Here is a 25443-nt window from a genome sequence, read left to right as displayed (position 1 = left end):
AGAAAAGGAAATAAAAAGGTGAGAAGAAGTGACAGAATGAAACAGAAGAAATTATAAAGTAAATGGGTCTGGTAAGTTCTTGGTTTTCACATGTGGCGGTGCCCCACTTCACTACCCTACACGTTGACAAAAAGAAAAGGGAATTTTATATTTTAATATGTTGAAATATCTTATCCTTCTTCTTTGGTCACTCAACTAAACTAATTAATGCAAGCCACAAGGGATTTCCCAAAGGAGAAATAAACAAAAACAGGCATAATGAATCAGAGAAGAAAAAATCTGTTTGTTAGATTTCCCTTGCCATCTACTTTAACTTCTCCATTAGGCATATGACTCATAATAATACATCAGCCCGAAAGAAAAAGCGAAAAGGGAAAAGAACAACACCCAATTATAATATTTACAAAACTCATACTGTACTTGCTTCTCCTTCCTCCACGTCGCTCCCATCATCATGCCATAACATCATCCAAAGTCCACATTCAATGACCTAGCTATACCCAATTCCATGCCAATATACCTCTTCTTTTTTTTCACTTTCTCCTATTCATAGCTCATCTCCCATATTGCTTTATCAAAGCTTTAACTGCACTGCTATTCCATACTTCTTTCACTCCTGTCAACACTCTTGCAAGATACAACGTTTCATTTTTATTTTTCCAACTATATTAAATTTCTTCTACTTGCCATAATCCGTGTTGGTGTTCCTCCTTCCATAGCTATAATTAACAAGGGTTGCTAGATCATTCCAACATGAATCCTCAAGGTCCAGTGAAGGAAGAGTTTCTCGGAGAAAGTTCTTCCTTTTATGCTGGCTATGATCCGCCCCCAATAATGATTGTTCCTCAACCGGTTCAGGGGCTTCATCAAACTGCTCCTCCGCCATTCCTAACAAAAACATACGACATTGTTGATGACCCTTCCACTAACCATATAATTTCCTGGAGCAAGGGGAACAATAGCTTCATTGTGTGGGATCCACAGGCCTTTTCCGTCACCCTTCTGCCCAGATTCTTCAAGCACAACAATTTCTCCAGTTTTGTCAGGCAACTCAACACCTATGTCAGTAACACCTCTTTCTACTTCCCAATCATCCAATATCATGTATATTTTATTCTTCTTCTTCCTAGCTTTTCTTATTGTGGTCAGATGAAATGTTACTTTCATTATGGATTGCTTCTATATGCAACCATATAACCTTGATCATCTTCCTTGTCATGAATTGATGTGTTGTTATTAATTCTTCCGTCTTCGGTTATCGTATTTGGCACTGGTAGGTTTGGTCGGGCTCGATTTTTTGTTTCTTAATTAGGTTCCCTATTATTATTATTCTTGAAAAGGAAAGGTAGAAAAGTTGCAGCATAAAACGATACAAGACAGTATTGATATTCACCTTTAGTTTGCAGTGATGTTGTTACATCTTAACATATTAAGGAGTGATAAACTCACTTATAGGTGGTTTAGGTAAAGAGTTTTATCGATCATATATATAGATATATGCGTTTGTCAAACCATTATGAGACAGTATTTTTAATAGATTTGAAAATGAATTAGAAGGAATTTGGCATGACTGTAGGGGTTTAAAAAGGTTGATCCAGATAAGTGGGAGTTTGCTAACGAGATGTTTCTCAGAGGGCAAAGGATTCTTCTGAAGAGCATTAGAAGGCGGAAAACAAATCACCAATCTCATGCGATGCAGCAAGGGGTGGATCCTTGTGTTGAGGTGGGGCTGTTTGGATTAGATGGAGAAGTTGACAGGTTGAAGCGTGACAGGCAAGTTCTTATGGCGGAGTTGGTGAAACTCAGACAACAGCAACAGAATACTAGAGTTCACATTCAAGCAATGGAAGGAAGGCTTAAAAGGACTGAGCAGAAACAGCAGCAGACGATGAATTTCTTGGCCAGGGCAATGCAGAATCCCAACTTCGTGCAACAATTGGTTCAGCAAAAGGAGCTGAGAAAGGAGCTGAAGGAAGCTTTTTCTAAGAAGAGGAGGAGTCTTGATCAAGGGCCTAGTAATGTTGTTGAAATAGGAGAGTTAGATTGCGGTGAAGAGTACTCAAGTTTGGTTAAACTTGAAGCACAAGTGTTGGATTTTGAGGTACCAGATCTTGACCTTGGTTTGAATCTGGGGGAGCAAATTGGAAGCCAGAAGAGAATGGAGGAAGTAGAAAGTATGGATAAAGATATTGATGAAGTGTTTTGGCAAGATTTGCTGAATGAGGGCATTGAAGAACAAGGTGTAATGGGTGTAGATGTATTGGCTCGGCAACTTGGTTATTTGGCCTCAAGTTCCAAATAGGAAATTGTAAAGTGTTGCTGCATTTTCCATTGCTTCAATGAATGGCAAGATCTTCTTAATTAATTACTTTTAGATATATACACTGTCTAACCAGTTATTGTGTTGATACTGAGATGCTAAACTGACTTTCTTGTCAAACTTTTATTGGTCCACAGCTTATCAAGAAAATGGACACCTTTTGATGACATTTATAGCAAAAGGGTGGTTTTCTCAATTATTGTATGTCAAATTTATTTCAAGTTAATATCTCAGTCAAAATGATGGTTTTGTTGCTTTGAGCTGTGGAGGAACTCTCTTGTTTAGCAACATATACGATTTCATGCCATTGTTATAGAAGGTAGGGTTGCAGCTTGAATTTTTCTTTTTTAAGGACCGACTTAAGAAAATTGTGACTAAGAAAATAAAATCACATTACTATATTCATGAAACATTGCTTAAATATATATATATATATATATATATATATATCTTTTATATTATGTCATAGTAGTATATTTCGATGTTTTGAAAGACAAATTTTCTTAATGAGTTATCACTGAAATTATATCATCAAGTTCAAGATCTGCTTAAGGTTCATAAAATTAAAGTTCTTATTTTAGGTCTTTAAAAAAATGGAAACGCTGCAATTTTTCTAATATTATATTTATTAAATTGATTAAAAAATTATGTTTAAGAATAAATTCAATTAAATTATTATAAATGACTATTAATTTTTACAATAAATTGTTTGTTAGTAAAAATGTTTTATTCTTAAATTTGTTTACTAGTAATACATTTTAACATAAATTGCTTTTTTACTAGTAAATAAAAAGCGCTGAGTTTTGTTGTGATGAAGTTTTTCTCAACTGTTTGAAAACAATGTAATATGTTGTAATGGATTGATTAAAAAGAATTGGTGAAAAGTTAGTTAAAAAAATTAGTTAGCGTGTATAAATGTTGGAAGTAAAAGGTGTCGTGAGTCACATGCGCAACAACACGAAGCACATGTAACAGTGATTACAATATATTGAAGAATGATGAATGTTAATTTATTTCCTTTAGTGGAAAAAAATTTGAAAAGGTATTATCCCCTTGAATTGCATAGGTTGCTTGCTGCAATTTTTCTGTCTAGGTGATAAGATGGATGAGAAGTGTTGGTGGCAGGACACGTGTATCTTCATAATCTTCCAAATTCCTATCACACTAGTCTTAAATTTTTTAGTTAAATATGCTTTTATCATATGAAGTTTCACTGTTTTTTTGTTTTAGTTTTTGCATGAAATATTGATGGTAAATATGTATATTTAGTCTCTAAAAATAGACGGCTTTAATTTTTTGGTGAGGTGGCTAACGGTTCTGCACATCTTCTCTGTACACTGCCTGCCACGTCTTTCCCACTCAAAATTAGGGTTTCAGATTGGGGTAAAGGGGAAAAACTCCTTCTCGGAGAAACTGCAGTGTTCTTGCATCCAAAAATTTCACCTAAAAATTCCTTGATCGGACTTTAGATTTCTACAAATCCTTTAAGATTGGAATGCAGATTCCTACAAATCCTTTAAGAAAACAACACTTCCCTCTACATAGCCACAATCTCGGAAAAATTCCCCACCCAAAAAATTTCTTCTCGGGAAAAATCACAATTGGGTTTTGTCTTGCAGGTCCGATTGTGGTTGCAGGTGGTGGAGAAACTGCATCACTCGCGTCTGGGCTTCTCGGAGGTTGGTTGCGGTGGAGATTGGGCTTGTGCAGGTGGTGGTCAAGGCGTCTTGTGGCGGCTTTGCAGCACTGGTGGAGCACGGTGGCTTGTGCGCTTTCTGTTGCTGGGTTGGTTTTTTTTTTCTGAGTGCAGGTTTGAAGATGGCTGACCATGGAGGTTGAACGGTGGCATAGTGGCGATGCGAACAGACGAACTCGCAAGATGAAGGAGAATGTTGTGGTGGTGTGACTTTGTGGCGGTGGGATGATGATGGCGGTGATTGCTGTGCGACGGCGACCATGAATGAGCTCATGGTGGCCGATGAGAGTCGCTGGGTGGCTCTCATGGAGGAGGTAGCGGCGCAGGAGAAGGAATTTTTCCACTTTCCCCCAATCTGAAACCCTAATCTTGGGTGGGAAAGACGTGACAGGCAGTGGACAGACAAGACATGGCAGTGCCATCAATGTTTCATGCAGGGACTAAAACAAAAAATCAGTGAAACTTCAGGGATTAAAAGCATATTTAACCCTAAATTTTTTCATACTCTCACCTTCTCAGTAGACATAAAAGGAAGGATGCTGATATTCTATCAATTTTTTTAATAATTTTTTATTATAAATTATGTATTGCTATTTTATTTTATTAATTTATACATTTAAAAAGGATTAATCATATATTTTTTAAAAAAGTTATAAAGAAATTGTTAAAAATATATTTTCTAGATTGAGAAAAGTAAACGGTGATTAAATAATGAAATGTTATAGAATGGCGAGCATGTTGAGGCGAAGGCAAGATTGATGACACTTGCATCCATCATCGGATCCGCCAACACCAATACCTCACACTTTATTCAAACTTTATTATCTGTGAAATTAATATATACTCTGATAATCTCTACTGTTTATAAAAAAATTAAATAAATTCATTTACAATTTAAGTAATTTACATAAATAGCATTACTAAAAAATGAAGAAAAAAGTAAACGTTTAATATTTTTAATGTCAAAATTGGATGAAACTTTTTCTCTAGTGTTAATAATATACAATTCTTTTCTATTCTCTTTGAAGGTTTACTATAATAATAATAATAACTATGGCGGTGACGGACATCAAATGAAAAAGGTTAAATAAATTCTATAATTATTATCATACGCGTGGCGGGTTATAACTTGTAGAGGAATAGTACAAAAATCAGCAAATTGAACCGATCACTTGTCATTCTTTGACATTTTTAAAATAAAACTTTGTTTTCTTTCACATTAATTATTCATTAATATTTTTTAATGCCATTAATCAGCTTTGGGTTTCTACTTCACTATTTTCTTAGAAATTTATTATTTTCCAAACAGCTTTCGAATTTCAACAGTATTAAAAAAAAACTTCTGTTATATGGTTGATTATTTAAGATATTATCACACATTCTATGTTGCATGGATTTAAATGTGTTGCTTGTTTGCAAAAATTTAGGATACAAACACATTAATATAAATGATTATTCTACAAAAATGTGACCTTGAATCTCAGTTATCTATGTAAACACCATACTAGTGAAAAATTGAGATTCAATTTATTTAAACATTTTTATATAAGAAATAGAAACTGAAGTTATACCAGACCTATCAAAATCCTAGAAATGATATAAAAATACAAAATAAACACAATTTAGAGCATAACAGATATTATTTTCTTCAAAACTAAAAAAAAAATCATAATAAAATATTATTATAAGTAAATATTCAGCCATCATTATTATAACATTTAAACGTGACTACAGATATTAAACATTAGTCATTCAGTATCCTCATTTTCTTATTATACATAACAAAAGTACATGATATTAAAAGAAGCCTAGGTTTTAATTATGAATACTTTTTATTGAGCATGTTCGAAATACGAATCTAATACATATTTATTTATGCACTAAAATATATTTTTTATTTTTATTTTTTGTGTGTGCATATCATAATAAATCACATTAAAAGAAGTGTTTATTTTACTATTAGTGTTCCACTCACATGTTTGGCACACAATCAGGCAGAACCGCATTGGATTATAGTCAAGCATTAGGCTAAATGCACATTGCATCATGAAAATAATCGCCGTAATGTTTTATTTTCTATTAATATTAAGTTTTATTATTTGCCATAATACGTGATTAAGATAATTGGAGCTTTAACAAGGTTTCAGATCTTTAACATTTTCATATCAGACATTAATCTCCATACTAATTTTTTGTTTCGACAAAATGGGGACGAAAATTTGAATACGATACTTTATTACTATTTTTTGTTTTATTAGCGACGATATTTATAAAATTAAAAGAAGAAAAATAAAAATTTGTATTTTGTCGAAAGGGAAATGTATCCTGTTTGGGTTTTAACAATTTAAAAGTGCGATTTCGCCAAATAAAAACGCCAAAACGCGTAAACATCCAAACAAGACCTTAATTTCTCTGCAAAACCTTCGTTCGGAAGCTCCTTGTCGTTGTTGCGGTTCTTCACCCTTCTACACTCTCTGTGTTTCCTTCACTAGCTTTCGAGATTTAAAAAATCTATCTCTGTTTTTTCCTTCGGATCAAATCCTTTTGATCTCTCCCCTTGTTTTCGCGCAATGCCGTTGCCCTGAATCTGACACCAAATTAGAGTCCACGAGATTTCACAAAGTAGCGAAGACCGCATCGCGAGAAAAAACCCTTATTTCTTCGAATGGGGTCGGTACCGTCAACGCCGCGCAAGAGTGGCACATTCTCTCCGGAGACGGCGGAGTATCTGATCGGAACTTTAGTCGATAGCCAGCCCTTCCCTCTCTCGTCAGAGTTCTGGCAGAAATTGCTGGAGCTTCCTCTCAATGTCCAATGGCCGGCTCAACGTGTTCAACAAGCTTGCGAGCTATTAGGTTTGCCATGTTATAATTACTTTATTTGGTCATCGTTTTTAGGCTTAGAATGGTAGTGATTTGAAGGAGAGGTTTCAATTGTTCAATTCGTGGCACATTGAAGGGATACGGTTTTCCTATCTCGAAATTATGATAATGTCAAGAACTTCATAATGGTGATTATATTTTCTAAAGAAATTGGGTTTTTAAATGAAGTAATTCTTACTGTTTTAAATTTTAGTTTATGTTATGATTTGTTAATTGACGTTCGACTGTTTAGGAGTGATTTTTTCCCCGTGGCAAGATCTTGTTTTGAACACTTGGTTATTGTTTTTCTTTTAATTGTTTTGCAGCCAAAAACAATTGTCACACCAGACATCTCGCTAAAATTTTGTTCCATCTAGCTTGCTGCTTGCAACAGTCCGTGTCTTCTTCTGGTGTATCGCCCTTGGTCTATGAAAAAGCTGTTAATGCAGTGTACTTCAGTTCAATATTTTTAAAGTACTTGATTGAAAGTGTCCAAGGGGATATCCAGTTATACCTGTCAATTGAAGATAATGAGGCTGTACCGAAGGACGTTTTGAGAGGTATGTATGACTCTTTGTTTCAGATATACAATTAAACCGCGCAAACGTAGCATTAAAATTACATTGAACTCAAAATTCGTTAGAAAGTTGAAACATAATTTTGATTCCTACTGAGTGAGAAATATTGGGTTCAATGTCGGCTTATTATTTTGATGTGACACAAACATGGGTTTTAATCGGAACTTCCTTACTTTTAATGGATTTCTGAATTATGTCATATACCCCTTTCAGGACTATTTTGGTTTTTATGTGTGTATTTCCAGTATTATTCAGATCTCTTAATTGTTTTTAAATTTTTATTTTAATACAGATCAAACCATTGAAAATTTTGTTATGCGGAATGTGCTGAACTTTATAGCATCAGTAGAAGTGAGGTATATCATCACCCATGAATAATTTAACGTGCTAATTCTTGTTGAGCTATTGACTAAGCTATCTGTCCTGACAAGTTAATATTATTATTATAGTCCAGACACATTTCTCCTACACCTAGAGCTGCTTAATTTCATGATTATTTCAATGTCAACTCAGCTTCTCTGTGGGTCATCTCCTGGGCCCAATGATGTGAACCCCTTTCTTGATGCAGCAATGGCTCAGGTTAAAACTTGATATTTTAACATCAAACTTCAGTTGTTGAGTTATTGTGTATTAGCAGATAGATTGTAAACATCTATGCTTGTGGTTTTTGCAGGACAGCTCTCTGATTGGTTCAGTTGTTCGCAGATTGCTTCTAAACTTCATGATGCGTTCTGATGTTCCATTTAATAGGGCTACTTATTCCATCTTATCTGATGGAAGTCAGAGTAGTGTGCTACAGAGAGTTGGTTCTGCAGCTGGTATGATGACTGCAGATGTTTTTCTTTTTAGTATTTATGGATTTTTTGAAGTCAAATAAACATTTTGAATATAGTTAATATAATTGCTCAAAGATTACTTTGTGAAGTTTGGGAACTCGCTGATATGTAGTTTTTTGTATTTTTACCTTGCAGCAAATATTGTTTTATTTCCATTTAGTTATTTGGTCAGTTCGAGTGGTGAAGGATCGAAAGGTCCTATTGCAGATATCAGTATTCATGTGCTGCTTGTTCTCGTTCATTATCACAAATGTGTCATGAGTGAGGACTATGCAAATAACAAATCTTCAACGTCAGATTTTTTACTCAAAGAAAATTCCCACTTCTCTGAAAATCCTTACTGCAAGGCTTTGGAACATGCAATTGATTGTGAATGTAATGTGTTTTTCATATCTATTCATATTATTTTAATTGATTAAGGATGCTAGCAATTTTTTTATCAGACCTATAAATGCAGTGGATCGTGTAGACATTGAGGGCAATGCGCATAGTGCTCAACACATAAAGCTTCCCTTTGCTTTGTTGTTTGATACACTTGGGATGTGAGTTTCTTGCTCTGGTGGTTTCTTACAATTAACATACTACATTCATTTCATGCTTAGCATGGTTTTAATCGAGTCCATCTATGCAAAGTATGGTAGTACAATCTGCGTGTTTGTAAACTGTTTCTTATCACTATAAGTCAAAACTTCTGCATCTCAAATGTCACATAATTAGCATGTGTGCCGTCCATCAGTCTTATTATGACATTTAGAGAACTTGTTTCTTACACTTTGTTCACCCATTGATTCTCACATCAAAGTAAGGGAGGGAAAAGGTAAAATAAACTAGAAATAAGAATTAGATCCTTATTCCCCTCACCTACTATCATGTTTGGTTTCCAATTAGCTACAAATTTCTTTGTCGGGTCGGGCATGTTTCTGGCATATTTGTGTATAATATACTCATAGAGCAATGTATTTATAATAATGAATCATACAAAAAATATGGCTTAGTTCACATACAAATGATATTATAACTGACAACATCTAATGATGTCTTAATAATATCTAATATTTTCTCTGAAATTGATTCATATAAATCTTATGTACCTAGTTTGTTATAAATGAAATCCATTATAAGTCCTTATAAAGACTTAATAAAAATATCTACTAATTGATAATTTGAGTTGATAAGCTCGGTCTTTATGTCTCCAAATATAATATTTTTTAGAATTAAATGACAATCATTTTTAATATGTTTGGTCCTTTCATGAGAAATGAGATTAGAGCTAATATGAAGAATAGTCTGATTGTCACATATAATTTATAAGTGTCATGTGAATGACATTTCCAAATTTCAATTTTTAAGTAATTGTTTAAGTCAAATAAGTTCACAAGTAGCTAAGGCCATAACTTTATATTTTAACATTTTGTTTATTGCTCTTCCAAGATATCAAGTTATCACCACAGGAGAAACAATATCTAAAAGTAGATCTTTTATAGAAGGAGATCATGCCCAATTAATATTTGAATAACAGATAACTTTAGTATGGTTATTGTGACCATATAGCAAACTTTTTCAAGGATATTTTTTAATGTAGTTTAATGTATGAATGACTACATTCCAATGATTTGGACATTAAGAAGTAGACTTTAAGCTGAAATCAATCTTACTAAACCGACTTGTAAGATGAGATTTACACCTATTTATATATATTGTAAATTGTTCTTATTTCTAGTAGATGTGAAATATCCAACACACCTTCACACCAAGGCACATACATTTTGATCATGAGATTAGATATTTATAGATATTTTTGGATTTTGCTCTATAGTTTGTTTTTTTAAACTTTTCAATGTTTATTCCTCTACAGATGCTTAGCTGATGAGGCAGCTGTACTGCTACTTTACTCGTTGCTGCAAGGGAATTCTGCCTTTTTGGAGTATGTATTGGTGCGGACAGATCTGGATACATTGGTACGAAGCAGCAAATTTAAGTTTCTCCTGTGAAGCAATTGGGAAAGAATTAATTATTTATATATGTAAAAGTCAGGAAGAACTTCGGATAAAGCTATGTTGAGGATTATTGCTTTTTAAAACATGTTTTTACTTGATTATCGTCTGATATATTAACAACCTGCTAATACTGTAGAATGACGGAAGATTAGCCTAATTCTAATACCTGTTTATCTTATGAAATTAACAGTTAATGCCAATTCTGGAAGCTTTGTACAATGCTTCTACAAGGACGGCTAATCAAATTTACATGTTGCTAATTATTCTTCTCATACTCAGTCAAGATTCTTCTTTTAATGCGAGCATTCATAAGCTGGTAAAAGTTGTTGTTTGACATTAGATTTTGTTCTAAAAATGTGTGGACTGTGCTACATGCTAACGTGGTATATGAATGGACAGATATTGACTGGTGTCCCATGGTACAAAGAACGCCTTCTCCATCAGACATCTCTTGGTTCTTTCATGGTCATAATTCTTATCAGAACTGTACAGTATAATTTGTCAAAACTCCGGGTATACATCTTAAACACAGATGCACTGTCAATTCATTTCATGATTATTTAATTCAGACATACATATATTGTATGAAAAAAATACCTAATATTTTGGCCAATTAATATGGTTATTACAGAGATATGTGTCACTGTTCTGAGTTAATGTCTTTATTAGTTGAATGAAGTGATTGATTCTATTAATTTTAATGTTTCTGTTTTATGTTAAATACTTCATTCCATCATAGTTGAATTATGGATACTTTACCTCATCTTGAAAACTGGATTTGTTTCTGCTGATGAATTACACTGGACTTGGACATGTATTTATACCGTTCACCCGAATAAATTAGAACAACCCCTGTGAAATTCTAATGTATATTTGGGGAGGGCATCCATTGGTATTTTCCTTCACTATCATTGTGAACTCATATTCAACAAATATTAAACCTTAAAGTCTCTATCTCGGTTATATAATTTTCACTCAAGTACGTGAATTATAAGTTGCATTTGTTGAGTTGGTGTTGCTATCTTTAGTTAGTATGAGAAAATATGATATTTGGACATTATGTATTAAAAGTAGTATTCATGAATAAAACCAGTACTTTTAAGGACAGACATTAAGTTTACAACTGTACAAGCCTTGGATTGAGACTCCAAAATCATTGAAGTATGTTAGTTAATGTCTACCTATGTAGTTTACGTTCATAAAACTAATAAAATTGTTTGTTTTATTTATATATATATCTCCTCCGATCATCCTGTTTTTTGTTGAATTATGATAGGATGTCTATCTCCAAACAACATGTTTGGCAACCTTGGCAAACATGGCACCTCATGTTCATCGTTTGAGTGCATATGCATCTCAGAGACTAGTCAGCCTTTTTGACATGCTTTCACGCAAGTATGTCACTCTTATGCTGGCCTTCATAATCTTCCATTCTCAATTTTTGGAACATTGTAATCTGTGGTTTAAAATGAGGTCAAATATTTTCTTCTTAACAGGTATAACAAATTAGCTGAACACAAAGATAATAAACTGCATACAGCAAAAGGTAACTCATTTGAAGGAAACAACCTTGTAGAAGATATGGTATGTACTGCCTTCGTGCTTTTTTTTATTCTACTGATTACAAACTTAGATTATTCCTTTTTATAAACTATCTAATTTGTTGGTGCAGTCAACTGAATTGCACATTTACACTGACTTCCTGAGGCTTGTACTAGAAATAATAAATGCAATCCTGACTTATGCCCTGCCTCGAAATCCTGAGGTAGATGATTTTTATTTGATTGACTGAGAAGACATATGATATAATGTCTATTTTTTATCTAGTTTGCAGTATCTGTTATTTACATTACAACCTTATACATCCATCTTACTGATCTCTTATGTGACCGGGGCAGGTAGTATATGCAATAATGCACAGGCAGGAAGTCTTTCAGCCATTCAAGAATCATCCTCGCTTCAATGAATTGATTGATAACATTTATACTGTACGTGTTATTTATTATACTTAAATGAAAGTTACAAGATATCCTGACCCTTGTGAAATCTTGTAACTCTTGAAGGAGCAAGTTTTGTTATATCTTTAGTCACATTAATGAAGAATTATCTATTAAATATTTACAGGTATTAGATTTTTTCAATAGTCATATGGATGCTCAAAGAGAGAACGGTGACTGGTCAGTCAATGAAGTGCTCCAAGTCATAACTGTCAATTGTCGTTCTTGGAGGGGTGATGGAATGAAGGTAAGATGGAATATGGTTTTCTGATTTGTGGTTTGCTTTCTGTGAAGAAATATCATTAGGTGGATTATTGTCTTGGTTTTGAGGTTGTATCTTTTTTGGCAGATGTTTACTCAACTGCGCTTCACATATGAACAAGAGAGTCATCCAGAGGAGTTTTTTATCCCGTATGTCTGGCAGCTAGTGCTATCCCATTGGTATGATTCCTAAAGCATTTTATTCACGTTGTCTGAGGGCTATTCATTATTATTTTACTCAATTTGAATTATGTCGGTATCGTTTCATTTCGTCCTGCTTGTAAATTGCATGTGCTTGCTCATTAAGTAGCAAACCTTGATAATCTTTATGCATTGAGACTTGAAAAACACTAGCTCCAGGAATAGGTTGTAGTAGTATCTAGGTAATCATTATTCATTGAGACTTGAAAAAACGCTAGCTCCTGGAATTAATTGTATTATCGATCTTATTTTTTATCTTAACTTTTTGTCAATCGTTTTCGCCCATGTTCTTTTTCCCATTGTGCATGCACTAATGCAAAAGTTGTGTCCTCTTCAGTGGATTCTCATTCAATACAGGAGCCATAAATTTGTTTCCAGTGGATCTACAAACGGAAGTATGTATCTGAACCTCTCTGCTTTTTTTGTTATTGTCTGTGCGTACATACAACATCAAACATTACATTTTCTTTTTCTTTTTTTCATTAGTGGCAACCTTCCTTTAGCTTTTGCTTATTATGTTGTTTTTTTTATGATGGATTAATGCCTACCATCATTGTCATTCTTACATCCCATCTGTGTAGTGCACAGTGGGAGAGACATTTATTTATTGAGTACAAAAGCAAGGTCGTACCCCCGCTGGACCAAACTTGAATCATCCCGTTATATTTGACGTATTAAACACGTAATTAAAGGGCGATAGATCTGGTTCCCACCTTCAGTCTTATAGCATTGTCCTGTGTAGTGTAGTGTTCGGTCAACACCAATTTATTGTAGTATGGCTAAATTTCATTTGTATTGGATGCGACACTGCTTTCTTCTATTGTTTTGGTCTTTGACTTGAAATGATTTGCAGGGACTTGAAAATGGGGTGGTGGGAAGCACCCTCCAAAATGGTGATTTTGACAAGCCTGAATATCAGCTTGATCCATAAACGGAGGGTTTTACAAACGTGGCTGAAGATATAGTTTCTATTGGTGAATATATGTACATACGCAATAGATACAATTTCTGAAAAAAGAAGAAAACTGCCGAGATGTGTATTGTTCTCATTCTTTTCTGTTCATAAATTTGAGTGTAGAGATTCATGCCCGTAGATGGAGTTCAGATATCGTGTAATTAATAAGGGGGTGACACTAATATATCCATGTCATATCATAAGTTTTTTGGGCTCACTTCCTTGTGCTTCGCTACCTAACTCCTTTTTTCTTCTTGGAACTTCTCTTTTTGTATTGCCTCTGTATTTTGTGTCAGCATAATAAACACGTCTGTATCATTCATCAACATTGTTTTAATTGAACAATAATGGAATATTGCATAATAATTATGATGTATTTGTTTTTCAATTATGCCTTTTACTAATACGAATAAAACATAGGCAGTTATTATGATCATTATTGTAGCATTTTTTAAATTGTAATGTATTTCTTTGAAAATATTTTTTATACTTGAACAAACGAATGCTTGCATTGTAATATGCATTGGGTAACTCTCGAGTGAGATTTTTGTTTACTCGAATCCATGCATTGTACCATCCTTGAAAAAGTTATGGATTGTTAAAATTGCTTACCACATTTTACCCCTAAATTAGAAACCTGTGCTTTCCACAATTGTGATAAACATTAACTTGAAACAATTTTATAAATAAATTTCTTTACTTTTTTTTTGTAAGACATTGTAAATTTGATATTTAAAAATAAAATTAAAAATATATTTTTTCTTTAAATCAGTTTTTGAAAAATGGAAAATAACTTACAATGTCACACTTTTGGTTTATTTTTTAAACGGGGTTAATTTATTTTGAAAATTATTAATATGGATTTCGTTTAAAAAAATTACGAAAATAGTTTTGTGAGAAGAACAATAGTTAGGGAACAACTTCAGTTAAAATATAAATCTTACTGAAGCTGAAGTTCTCATATATAAAAATTTTAATTGAAATCGGCAATCCTTAATATGATTGTTTTTTTATTAATTAGTGTTTAATTTAATTACATTGTAAAATATGTTTGTATTTGGAATTTAAAAATCAAATTAAAAAAAATTCTTTAATTGAAATACGAAAAATCACTCGCAATGTCACACTTTCAGTTTTTTTTTTTTTTTTTTTTTTTTACAAATGGGGTTAATTTATTGTGATTTTTTGTAATACATTGTAAAATATGTTCGTATTTGGTATTTAAAAATTAAATTAAAAATATATTTTTTCCATAAATCAGTTTTTGAAATACGGAAAATCAATCACAATGTCATATTTTCGGTTTTTTTTATAAATTGAGTTAATTTATTTTGAAAATTATGCATATGAATTTTGTTTAAAAAAAATTACGAAAATGATTAAATCATATTACACTGACATTGTTTGAAAAAAGTTGTGAGAAGGATAATTGTCAAAGTGAACATAACTTCAGTTAAAATATAAATTTCACTGAAACTGCCATGAACTAACAAGAATTCTTATACAAAAACTTTAATTAAAATTGTTAATTCCTAATACGATTTCTTTTAATTAATTAACATTTAACCTAATTACAATTTTTAATCAAATTACGCAAGAAGTAGCTGGTTTGAACTTACACAGAAATCTTCGTCATGTACTAAAACTTGGTTATGATGGTGAAAACTCGTATTACTTTTCCCAAACAACGTCACAATAATTTCTTTTAAACAAGACCCATAATTTTCAAAATAAATTAACCTTTAAAGGAACCCACACTTCTCTTACGATGTTAATTTCGCTATCAAACCTTTGTTTTTTCAGTTTACAAGGTTATCAAATTACTATGTTGAAGGATCCAACAAAACAGTACTAGCACGATACCTACCTGTTAGGCTTGTTAGTTGTGTTTTCATGTTCTCTGTTGTTGAATGTGGCTAAGTTATATGGTGTGAAACAGTAGACATTTCCACTTATAATATATACTTAGATTACTCTTTAATTCTGTTACTCTATTTATATAATAATTTTCTTTTTGAACAAGTGTTCATAAACTTCAGAAACTTTCCTCAATATATGTTAACGCAGAAAAATCATGTTGTTCCAAAATATTTGTATCTCAATTTTAAAACTGTCCTAATATTGCTGTTTATTAAAATTGTCCCAATATCTTACATTATTTTTTTTTTTAATTCACTTTTAAAACAAAATTTCCTTTACTTATATCACGTCATTCGTCTCTAAACATATTTCAATTCTGATTATTGGCAATCTAAGACCCTGCGTCTATACTGTGTTGTTAACTCTGCTTAGGAAGAAGAAACTTGGTTTAGTTAACTTGATATTAGAGGTTCCTATGCAAGACAGAGAAGAATTCGATATCATGAATTTTGTTTACGTTCATTGATATATATGTAGTTTAAGAAAACACAGGTCTCTCTAACAAGGAATGATTATTAGACCATTGCTGTGGTATTTACACCAGGGTGCCTCCCTTGACATACTCTGTAAAAGCCAGCGCAATCAAACCCAACATAGCAAACCTCCCATTCCACAGTTCTGCATCTGATGACATGAACCCTTTGGATTTTGACTCCACACTGACCCCTTGGAACAGTGGCACCAAGGAAGCAAGTGTAAAAATCACACTTGTCCCCAAGAACCATGGGATCCCACCATTCGATATCTGTTCAAACACACCCTGCCCTTTCGCTACTTCCACCGCCATTGCAGCTACAAACCCAATCATGGCCAGCCTTCCATTGATCCTCTCAGGTGCTGGCCCACTGAATGCCAACACATCCGAGAACTTCGTGCTCACCTGTCAATTACCATATTCTCAATATTATAAACTCAAACGAATAAATGTGGAATCTCCTTCCACCCTCAGAACGAGACAAAAGTCATAATGTTTTGTTAATCATTTAACACTGAGCTCACCTTTGGTGAGGCACTACTGGCTGGTTTCTTCACAGGTTCTACTGATGGTGGTGGTGTAACTGGGCCTGCTGGCTCACTTTGTTTCTCTTCCTGCATATATAACAAAAGAAAAATAATAGTTAATAACAGATGATAGTACCATAATTAATGATAAGGAACAGTTCAAATAACATTACAACATGAAAGAAACAAAATATAATATCTGAAACTATGGTGAGATCCAGTACCTCAGCCATGGACCTAACTCTCAGGCTAACATTCCTTCTCAAGTACATAGCAGGAATACCAAAATGGTTGACCCTAGATCTGGTGGACATGCCCATCAAAGGGTTTGAGAGGATTGATTGCATGGCATAAGATGAGACAGCCATAGATGAATTGGTTATAGTGAGAAAGTTCCAAGTTACACACAATGTAAGATACTAGAAACGAGGACTGATAATAAAGAAGCTTCTGCAACCTAAAGACTTAGAAATAATGAGGATAATAAGTTGATGAAGCAGGCTTCAGTGGTATGGCAGAAGAAGTAGAGAAGAAGGGTGGTTAAATAGAATTAGAGGGCAAGTAATGTGGTGGATATTTAGGTTCCACGTCATGTGTATCTAAGTCCTAAAGTTCATTGGTTCACGTGGGTTCACTTGTCCACACATGCTCAACTGGGGAGACGTGGCTTTCATAAGAACCATAAAGAAACACTAGGTCAATATCAGGTCTTTCCTCTTTTTCATACTTCCACCCTTTGCTGAGACCTAGAACATTCTACACACATCTACGTAATAATTAAACCTAAATCATCACCACTAATTCCTTCAAAATACACTTTTCAAAATGTTAAAGCTATTTTAATTTTTCTGTGTGATACAACATTACGCTGAATATATATAATAGAGTTTTAAAAATTAGAAAATAGAATGATAAACTATGGAAAATAATTTCCTAGTAAATTTATAAAGAAATACTGATGTAATAATAATGAGATGTGAGATTAAGCAGTGTTGAGGGAAGAACGTAAGCGTAATTCGTCGAAAGTTTGACGCAATTAAGATGACATGCCTTCTAAGAATTTGATTGGACCTGTGACTTCAAGTTATGGATGAAGTGTAAGATTAGTTTACAGGATTTAATCCCGATTCCACCTACATATATTTAAACATAAAATCATTTTTATATTTGAATCTCTATCTATATAATACAACTAATGTTATTAGACAATGCATTGGATGAGATTGTTCATCGGATTAGATTCTTCAATGATCCAATATCAAACTTATTTATTTTTATATAAATTTGATGACGAATTTAGTATAAATAGTCAGAGACCATTTTTATACTCATGCTTATTGATTTATTTATTTTTTTAGAGAAGTTAATATTGCTACTAATATAATCACCTTTTGAAAGGAAAAAAAGTATTGAATACATCAAAATTATTTAATTCTTATATACGTATATTATTTTTAATATATACGTTTATTTTCTTAATTGTTCGGTAGTTAATTATAAATTGTTACCCTATTTGTTCAAGTAAAAAAAAAGTAAGGGAATTACTTTCTGCACCCTATCATTTTCTTCCAAAACCCTGTCAACTCCAGAATTTCTTTTCCGAAAAAACAAATAAACAATTTCGCCAGAAATCAATCAACCCCTCCTTTTACGAAAACATTTTCCAGGAAGCTTTTTGATTGAGTGGGAGGAGAAATTTGATGTGGTGCAGGAAGCAACAGCCCAAAAGTAATTCCTCACCTTGGATCGGCCCTGATCCTTGAATAGTATTCGGTGACAGGAAGTTTCTTTCTACACCTCCATAATTTATTTCTGCACCTCCTTACACTCAAATATTTGAGTTCCTGAATAAACAATCTGAAAATGTTCCAGAATGCACATGTAAATATGAAATCATATCTAAGTCCAGAATAATCGATAAACTTGCACAAATTACTTTGTTTAAGGGGAAGAGAAAAATATCATCAGATTCCATGTCACACCGAGGACAGTACTCCAGTTAGAAATTTATTGTGATAGGCATAAGGAGTGAATACAAATACAACATTATCATGACAGGGTTGCACCATTCCTCTCAGCACAATTACTTGGGTGGTGTAGTTGCAAACTTCCAAGTGTAGTTATTTAACATACCGTACTCTCGTGTCCCAGCAACTTCATAATCAGGAACTGCTTCAGAAATTTCCGTCAAATCCTCATCTGTAAGCTTGACAGTCAGAGATCCAACGTTGTTTTCAAAGTTCTTCAGTTTAGTAGTCCCTGATAGCATCAAAGAATACACAATAAAAGCATTTGGTCAATGGAATTAATCTATAAATTCTCGTGCTTACAATACTTAACATATTTCATGTTATTTTTCTCCTTCTTCACAAGCGGTAATTTTTTCAGACAAATAAATTGGCATAATTTGTTAAGCACGTTTGACAAAACAAAAGTAAGAAAATGGACAGCAAAATTAGATAGTAAGGGAAAGTCTTTGTAAATGTAATAAAGACATACCAGGTATAGGGATTATGTCGTTTCGCTGATGGAGAAGCCATGCTAAGGCTAGTTGTGAAGGAGTGCATGCATGCTTAGAAGCCAAGTCATCAAGTCGTTTATAGAAAAGCTTGTTCTTCTCCAAATTTTCTCCAGTGAACCTGGGATGCATAGTCTGTTACAGAAAAAATAATAGCAAATTTCAATAGACAGTGACTGCAGAACTAGAAATAACTCAAGTCTCATATCTCATTTTCCCTCGGCGTATATGCGATCCAATAAGTAGCTTAAACTTCCCTTGTTGGTGTTATTTTCTTAACCATCACAACAGGAAAAAGCTACAACTTCATGCAAACATGAAAAGTGTACTACTTAGTCATTAGCTTAATACCAGCAGGCTCTGACTAGGCAACGTCTCCACCACTGCCTTTCCTGCAAAAAAGCCACGGCCAAGAGGGCTATATGCTACAATTCCTATCCCAAGTTCTCTACAAGTACAAAATACATCCAAGATAGACATTAGACAACAACAAAATTCTGAGATACTTTTTAGATAATGCAAGTTAAAAGCATAACTGAAAGAACTAGATAGAAAATACATCACATTAAAACTCAAGAAAAATGTATAATTTGTAGTCAGAAAATAAAATAGGAGTTAATCTTCCTACTTTAATACCTGCAGAGTGGAATTATTTCTTCTTCAATGTCACGAGACCACAAGGAATACTCCATTTGCAAAGCAGTAATAGGATGAACAGCATGAGCTCTCCTTATAGTGTCAGCATTAGCCTCGGACAACCCAATATATTTTATCTTTCCTTCATTTACCAGCTGTTTGAGCTCTCCCATCTTCCATGCAGAGTTCAATGTTAAAACACATAATCATCCACAATTTAAAAATGTTGAAAATTGGAATGGTATACATAAGTAACAGGAAAGGAAAAGCATTCAAAGCTTACAGTGTCTTCAATTGGCACTGAAGTATCAATTCTGTGTTGATAGTATAAATCAATGTGTTCCACATCAAGCCGCTTAAGACTGGCTTCACAGCATTGTCGCACATATTCAGGGGTACCCTTTACCCCGAAAACCAACCCTTCAGATACAGTAACACCAAATTTTGTAGCCAACTGGACTTGTTCTCGGGGAAGTTGTTTTAAAGCCTGCTTACAGTATTAGAGACACTTTTAATTGTATTGTGATCAAATTCTACTAGATAAGAAAGCTCCACCGCCTTACATGCCCAGCTTAGCAAATTTACAATATTTTAATGTATGAAATTTGCCTATAAAATGGCCAACTAAACTGCTGTATTGAGAAGAGTATGAAGTGAGTTGAAGTAAATACAGTGGTTTTAACTATCGTCCTCTCCCTTTCTACTCTTATTAGGTCACACTGATATCATAATGGACTTTAACTTTCCACAAGTTTGTTATTCCTGCACTAGAAGATTGTCTGAATAAACTTATATTTATGTTGTCATGTTATAATGAGATTTTTAAGGCATAAATACAGGCAATTTGTGTCGTACTAAAGTGATTTATTTGTGAGTCAGCTGACTAATCAAGTTACTACAATATAATACTCTTTCAAGTGCGTATGTGCTTTTACCACTTAGTATTAAAAGAAAATTGAAAAAAAACGAATTAGTTGGATAATGTATTACCTTGCCAACCATGATTTCGTTATCATGATTATCACCATAAAGATCCGATGTATCGAAGAAGGTGACACCCTTATTGAATATTTCTTTAATGATTGAACACCCTTCTTCATGTGAAAGGGGAGCATTATAAATTCCAGATAATCCTCCACATCCAAATCCTAGCCTAGAAACCTGCATTCCACAAATGAATATACATAGCAGGTTCTGTTTTTATCACAACTATTGAATCACGGACCAGGTCTGCGGAAGGTTTTTGGACTCTTTTCAATAGCATTGAAACCCTAATCATATTGAAATTGTAATTACTGGCTCATCAACCTCATTTATCTGTAATTTATTAATATCATGGATTGTAACAAATGGCAACAACGACTGCAGTTAAAAACCCTGTTTAAGGTATACCAACCAACTGCATTTCTATGAAGAAACAGGAAAAGTCACCAAAATGCCAATACTGGAGGAGACTGTTAGATCAAAGAACACCTCCCAGCAGAAAATAAAATTGTGATGCTACAGTTGAGTAAGAGCAGATGGATTTGTGACATTAGTGTAGATAAGCAGCAACAGCAGCAATAGAAGAGGAGAATTGACGATTCATTTAAATAATATTTTCCAAAATTCATTTGTAATTTACGCATTGGAATTATGTATTTTTTTTTTTTCAAAATAATCCCTTGAGTTGATGATCATGAAAACAGATATTCTGCAGAGATTGACAAAAGCAAGCATATGATGAGAATTGAAGATACTAAAGAAGGCAGAATACATTCTTCCTATTATGTTGAGTTAATTCAATTCATTGTAAGAAATACTTTGGATGATGAACACAACAATTAATAACAGTAGCAGTTTACCTCTAAGCCCTGGCTACCCAGTTTAACTCTGGGGACTTGCATCTGTGCCTTCTCCATTTTTCAACGCCTTTGAATGCAAAGTTAAGACTTTGAAACAGAATAACGCTAATGTCGAAAATTTCCCATTAGTTGGTAAAGTGTTCCACTCTGTACATATCACCACCAACCCAAACTTTTTCTTATTTAAAAATCTCCTAAACATGTTGCCACCGCACCAAAGTATAAATTAATTATTTCATATCATCTGTGAGCTCGCTTTCAGCAATCAAGAATTTGTTTCTCCAATACTATTTATTAATTATTTGAAGAAAAAAAAAAGGAAGCACGTAGATTCTGAATTTATAGTCAAGTGGATTCATCTGAATATAATAAGCTCACCAATGGTTCCAATCTTTGCTTATTCAGAATATAATCTAATTTAATGATTAATACGATATCATAGTTCAATATACTTTAATTACAAATACCAAACTTAAAGAGAAAAAACTTATATTTCTACAAAAAAACAAAAACAATAATTTCAAAGTCCAAATTTTACATTTATACTTTTCTATAGTTTGTTTTCTCTCTTCATTCGGCCAAATATAAACTCAGATTCAAAATAATTAAAGTTTGTAATTTGAATATACATTGTATTATAATTTTATAAAAGTTAAGTATAGAACTCTTTATAGTTATTAATGTTTTAAAATTTATCAAGACTAAATTTGGAAATATAAAAAATCAAAAGTAACACATAAATAAGAAAAATAAAATTATATATATATATATATATTCGGGGTACTTGAGAAAATTATGTGTACGTTTACTTTTATGTCATGAGGAAAATAAGTATATAACGATAAAATTAAAAATAAAATCATTTGGAATGATGGAGAAAGTTTTGTTTTTTAATTGCAATTTTTCATCAGAGTGTGTCAAATATATTTAAAGGAGAAAAAAGTGTTACTTTTGTTTTTGTTAAGTTCGAAATTTTCGTTATTAATACTTTTTTTTTCTTCTAATCTAAACGATATTGCATATCTTTCAATTAAATGTTAATTTGATTGTTATTTTTACATATTTATCAATTGTTTATCTAAGTTATTTGGATAGTTATGTTTGGAGGTGTTAAAATGGATCACAATTTGCATGTCAATCTGGTTCATCACAGGTGTTGGGTTTGAAAAAATTGTATTCTTTTATATGGTCAGATTTCAACTTGATTCATTTAAACCCGACTCCTGCGAGTTGAACCCGTGGTGGGTCGGGTTGGTCCACCTACCTAGTTTATTTTATTAAAATTTAATTTCAATTTCATAAAAAGATATTTATTTATTTTTTGTTTAAAAAAATTATTTAAGTTTCCTATTTTCAAAATTTATTAAACACGCATGTGTTGAGAGTGAAATTTTAGAGTAAAATTTGTTTAAATTTGAATTATAGAAAGTTTGTAATTTTTTTTATTTAGAAAAGTTATAATTAAGTGAGTCACTGAATCAATTTATCCACTAACTTACTGTGGATCGAGCTGAATTTGAATTTTTCTAACTCACTAATAAATGAGTTGGTTTGGATTGTCTCACTAAGTTTGTGAAGTAGATCGGATTAGACCAGATTACCGATTTTGAAAGTTTTTATTATGTCTCTAGTAATGTATGTGTACAGTAATATATTATTAGAATATTTTATTATGGTCTTATAAAAGATATAGAGATATGCACGGAAAATAAGACTATTTTCCTTTTCTAAAAATCCTTGTCTTTTCGACCCATTTCTATCTAATAAAAAGAAAAATTAAACAGAAACACACGAGATATTTATAATAGCAAACAATTAACCTTGAGATTAAATTTAACGGACCAATTTATATAAAATCTCTACCGATTTATATCACTTCATTTATTAAAAACAAAAACAATATACACAATATATATAAGCATGGAGTTTTATATCAAGATTTCTCCAATGAGTTATTCAAAAATATATCTGTCTTCTTACCAAACATAGCATGAAAATTACATATATTATAAAAGCTTTATACATACAATACAATAAATAAATTTGCAAGTCTATATTACTACTGAATTCCAGCATTCCTCAAATAGTTGTGCACACACGATTATCGCAAACAAAATTACATTTACAAAAAAAATAAAAAGATAAACCATAAATTGATTTAAAAAAGAAAATAAACTTAAACAGTTAAATAAGATACATTAATTTTTACAAATTATAAACTAATAAAATTAATTTGTCATCTAGAAATCAAAATTCATACAATCAAACATTTAAAATTCAAAATTTCACTTAATCATCAAACATCTAAAATTTAAAATTTTCGAACAATCTCATTCATGTTTCAAATAACAGTACATACAATTGTAGACACAATCATAGACAAAAATTATGAACACAAACTTCATAAAACAAGTGTATAAAGTAGTACTAAGATATCATGTATCTATCATGAAATTATTAGATAAATTAATTTCTCTTTAATAGTAGTTGTTACAAACCATCTAATATGAACTTTCCTCGATTCACCAATCAGGATGATCTAAAACACATGTACATTGTCATTTATACATTACCACGTTGTGATTTTTACATACAATAGTTTTTCCCTTAAGAAAATACAATTTCAAATTTTATAACTAAATCACAAACTAAATACCATATTTCACTCATTCACCGATTCGTAAACTCATATAATATACTTAACTTACATCGAAACTAACACATGTCATTTAATTAAATAGAAACATATGTAATACTTTATTTGTTTTCTATTAGTTACATTAAAATGATAAAAGTTCTTTCTTCCACTACAAAACTCCAAAAGCTATGTTTTTACATTTCAATTAAATATAATCAATTCAAGAACGCAATACAAAAGTAATTAACTTAACTGTGTAAGTATAAAAAATGTTATGTACCAAACAAATACCAGAAGTCAAAGTTATCATTAACTTATATTATGAAAATTTTATGCAAAAAACTACTATCACTAGATACTTCTAATAAAAGATTCAAACGATCAAAATAATGAATTATATGTTTATGATCAGCTGTCAAAATTTCAACTTGACTCGACAATTAATAAAATGAAAATCTAAAATTATAATCATATATCAATTTCAATTTAAACTCATTTATATATATATATATATATATATATATATATATATATAACTTAATTAAGTTATAAAATCAACAATTTTTTTTTTTCTATTCAAAGATACCAATTTCATAACATAGCTTAAAAAAAATCAATTTTTAAAAAGAAGAGTTATAACTTGCTTCAAAATATATATTCTTTAAGTCTTAATTTTTATGTTTAGAAAAATCTATCGATCTAAAACATTCATGGACATTTTGACTATTATGGATGCAAATAACTTATAAGATGAATAAAAAGAAAAATGTGAATTTGAAAAAACAAAATAAAAAATATATAATTACGTATGAAGTACAGAAAGAGAAATGAGAAAGAATGTAAATAATATTTTATTTTCTTCTTTTATGTTTACTATTTTATAATAATTTTTCTTTTATTATTTTCTTATGAATGTTTTCCATAAGACAACATAAAAACATTAATAAATAATCAATATTATGGATACATTCTCAAAATTTGACATAAAAGAATAACCTAACAAAAATGGATGTTGAAAAATGAAGTAAAGAAAGAAAAAATTGACTTAGGAGAGTTCAAATAAGAGTTAACAAAATTTACATTAAAAGTCAGAATAAAAGTCATAAATTAAGTAAAATAACATATTAAGTCGTAAATTGAAGAGATAGAGACTTTTACAGATTGACCGTTGTCACTTTTTTTT

General features: G+C 31.9%; 4 protein-coding genes across 6 annotated transcripts; 2 read left to right on the top strand and 2 right to left on the bottom strand.

The window, feature by feature from the left end:
• The first annotated feature begins 374 nt into the window (after positions 1 to 374).
• On the top strand, positions 375 to 2577 carry LOC106771128 (heat stress transcription factor A-6b-like). Its single transcript, XM_014657037.2, has 2 exons — positions 375 to 1062; positions 1577 to 2577. Exons 1-2 carry the CDS (start codon positions 754 to 756, stop codon positions 2300 to 2302), a joined length of 1035 nt encoding a protein of 344 aa, XP_014512523.1. The 5' UTR covers positions 375 to 753; the 3' UTR covers positions 2303 to 2577.
• A 3802-nt stretch (positions 2578 to 6379) lies between these two features.
• LOC106769605 (dymeclin) lies at positions 6380 to 14028 on the top strand. The gene is made up of 18 exons (XM_014655289.2): positions 6380 to 6871; positions 7204 to 7437; positions 7748 to 7811; positions 7905 to 8034; positions 8129 to 8273; positions 8427 to 8666; positions 8749 to 8833; positions 10147 to 10249; positions 10479 to 10604; positions 10688 to 10801; positions 11565 to 11683; positions 11785 to 11872; positions 11961 to 12053; positions 12187 to 12276; positions 12413 to 12532; positions 12635 to 12726; positions 13085 to 13142; positions 13601 to 14028. The coding sequence occupies exons 1-18, from the start codon at positions 6682 to 6684 to the stop codon at positions 13676 to 13678; spliced, it is 2169 nt and encodes a 722-aa protein (XP_014510775.1). The 5' UTR covers positions 6380 to 6681; the 3' UTR covers positions 13679 to 14028.
• Positions 14029 to 16060: 2032 nt separating this feature from the next.
• LOC106772229 (early light-induced protein, chloroplastic) lies at positions 16061 to 17125 on the bottom strand. The gene is made up of 3 exons (XM_014658479.2): positions 16849 to 17125; positions 16622 to 16711; positions 16061 to 16502 (listed from the first exon to the last, which is right to left on the bottom strand). The coding sequence occupies exons 1-3, from the start codon at positions 16990 to 16992 to the stop codon at positions 16158 to 16160; spliced, it is 579 nt and encodes a 192-aa protein (XP_014513965.1). The 5' UTR covers positions 16993 to 17125; the 3' UTR covers positions 16061 to 16157.
• Positions 17126 to 17282: 157 nt separating this feature from the next.
• On the bottom strand, positions 17283 to 21785 carry LOC106772228 (perakine reductase). 3 transcript variants are annotated; one of them, XR_001376562.2, is made up of 9 exons: positions 21623 to 21785; positions 20769 to 20939; positions 20062 to 20265; positions 19779 to 19951; positions 19494 to 19590; positions 19124 to 19277; positions 18758 to 18883; positions 18365 to 18481; positions 17283 to 17757 (listed from the first exon to the last, which is right to left on the bottom strand). XR_001376562.2 is itself a non-coding variant. In XM_014658478.2 (8 exons), exons 1-8 carry the CDS (start codon positions 21677 to 21679, stop codon positions 18453 to 18455), a joined length of 1011 nt encoding a protein of 336 aa, XP_014513964.1. In that variant the 5' UTR covers positions 21680 to 21785; the 3' UTR covers positions 18129 to 18452. The 3 variants fall into 3 exon arrangements, 2 of the variants coding, with proteins under 2 accessions (XP_014513964.1, XP_014513963.1); XM_014658478.2 differs by lacking the exon at positions 17283 to 17757 and having other exon boundaries at positions 18129 to 18481; XM_014658477.2 differs by lacking the exons at positions 17283 to 17757; positions 18365 to 18481 and having other exon boundaries at positions 18525 to 18883.
• Positions 21786 to 25443: the final 3658 nt, after the last annotated feature.

This window comes from Vigna radiata, chromosome 8 (genome assembly GCF_000741045.1).
Source record: "Vigna radiata var. radiata cultivar VC1973A chromosome 8, Vradiata_ver6, whole genome shotgun sequence".
Lineage (NCBI taxonomy): Eukaryota > Viridiplantae > Streptophyta > Magnoliopsida > Fabales > Fabaceae > Vigna > Vigna radiata.
Note: the sequence above shows the minus strand (reverse complement) of the source record. Positions and strands in the feature narration are given on the sequence as shown.

What these genes read in the sequence shown, in the direction of transcription:
- LOC106772228 (XM_014658477.2), bottom strand. Translation starts at nt 21,679, where the DNA reads ATGGAGAAGGCACAGATGCAAGTCCCCAGAGTTAAACTGGGTAGCCAG. An exon ending in ACGAAATCATGGTTGGCAAG is followed by an intron (nt 20,266 to 20,768) that starts GTAATACATTAT and finishes TACTGTAAGCAG; the next exon opens with GCTTTAAAACAACTTCCCCG. An exon ending in TGCCTAGTCAGAGCCTGCTG is followed by an intron (nt 19,278 to 19,493) that starts GTATTAAGCTAA and finishes TTTCTGTAACAG; the next exon opens with ACTATGCATCCCAGGTTCAC.
- LOC106772229 (XM_014658479.2), bottom strand. Translation starts at nt 16,992, where the DNA reads ATGGCTGTCTCATCTTATGCCATGCAATCAATCCTCTCAAACCCTTTG. An exon ending in GAGTTAGGTCCATGGCTGAG is followed by an intron (nt 16,712 to 16,848) that starts GTACTGGATCTC and finishes TTATATATGCAG; the next exon opens with GAAGAGAAACAAAGTGAGCC. An exon ending in CCAGTAGTGCCTCACCAAAG is followed by an intron (nt 16,503 to 16,621) that starts GTGAGCTCAGTG and finishes GGTAATTGACAG; the next exon opens with GTGAGCACGAAGTTCTCGGA.
- LOC106771128 (XM_014657037.2), top strand. Translation starts at nt 754, where the DNA reads ATGAATCCTCAAGGTCCAGTGAAGGAAGAGTTTCTCGGAGAAAGTTCT. An exon ending in TCAGGCAACTCAACACCTAT is followed by an intron (nt 1,063 to 1,576) that starts GTCAGTAACACC and finishes GCATGACTGTAG; the next exon opens with GGGTTTAAAAAGGTTGATCC.
- LOC106769605 (XM_014655289.2), top strand. Translation starts at nt 6,682, where the DNA reads ATGGGGTCGGTACCGTCAACGCCGCGCAAGAGTGGCACATTCTCTCCG. An exon ending in TTGTTTGATACACTTGGGAT is followed by an intron (nt 8,834 to 10,146) that starts GTGAGTTTCTTG and finishes ATTCCTCTACAG; the next exon opens with ATGCTTAGCTGATGAGGCAG. An exon ending in TTTGACATGCTTTCACGCAA is followed by an intron (nt 11,684 to 11,784) that starts GTATGTCACTCT and finishes TCTTCTTAACAG; the next exon opens with GTATAACAAATTAGCTGAAC.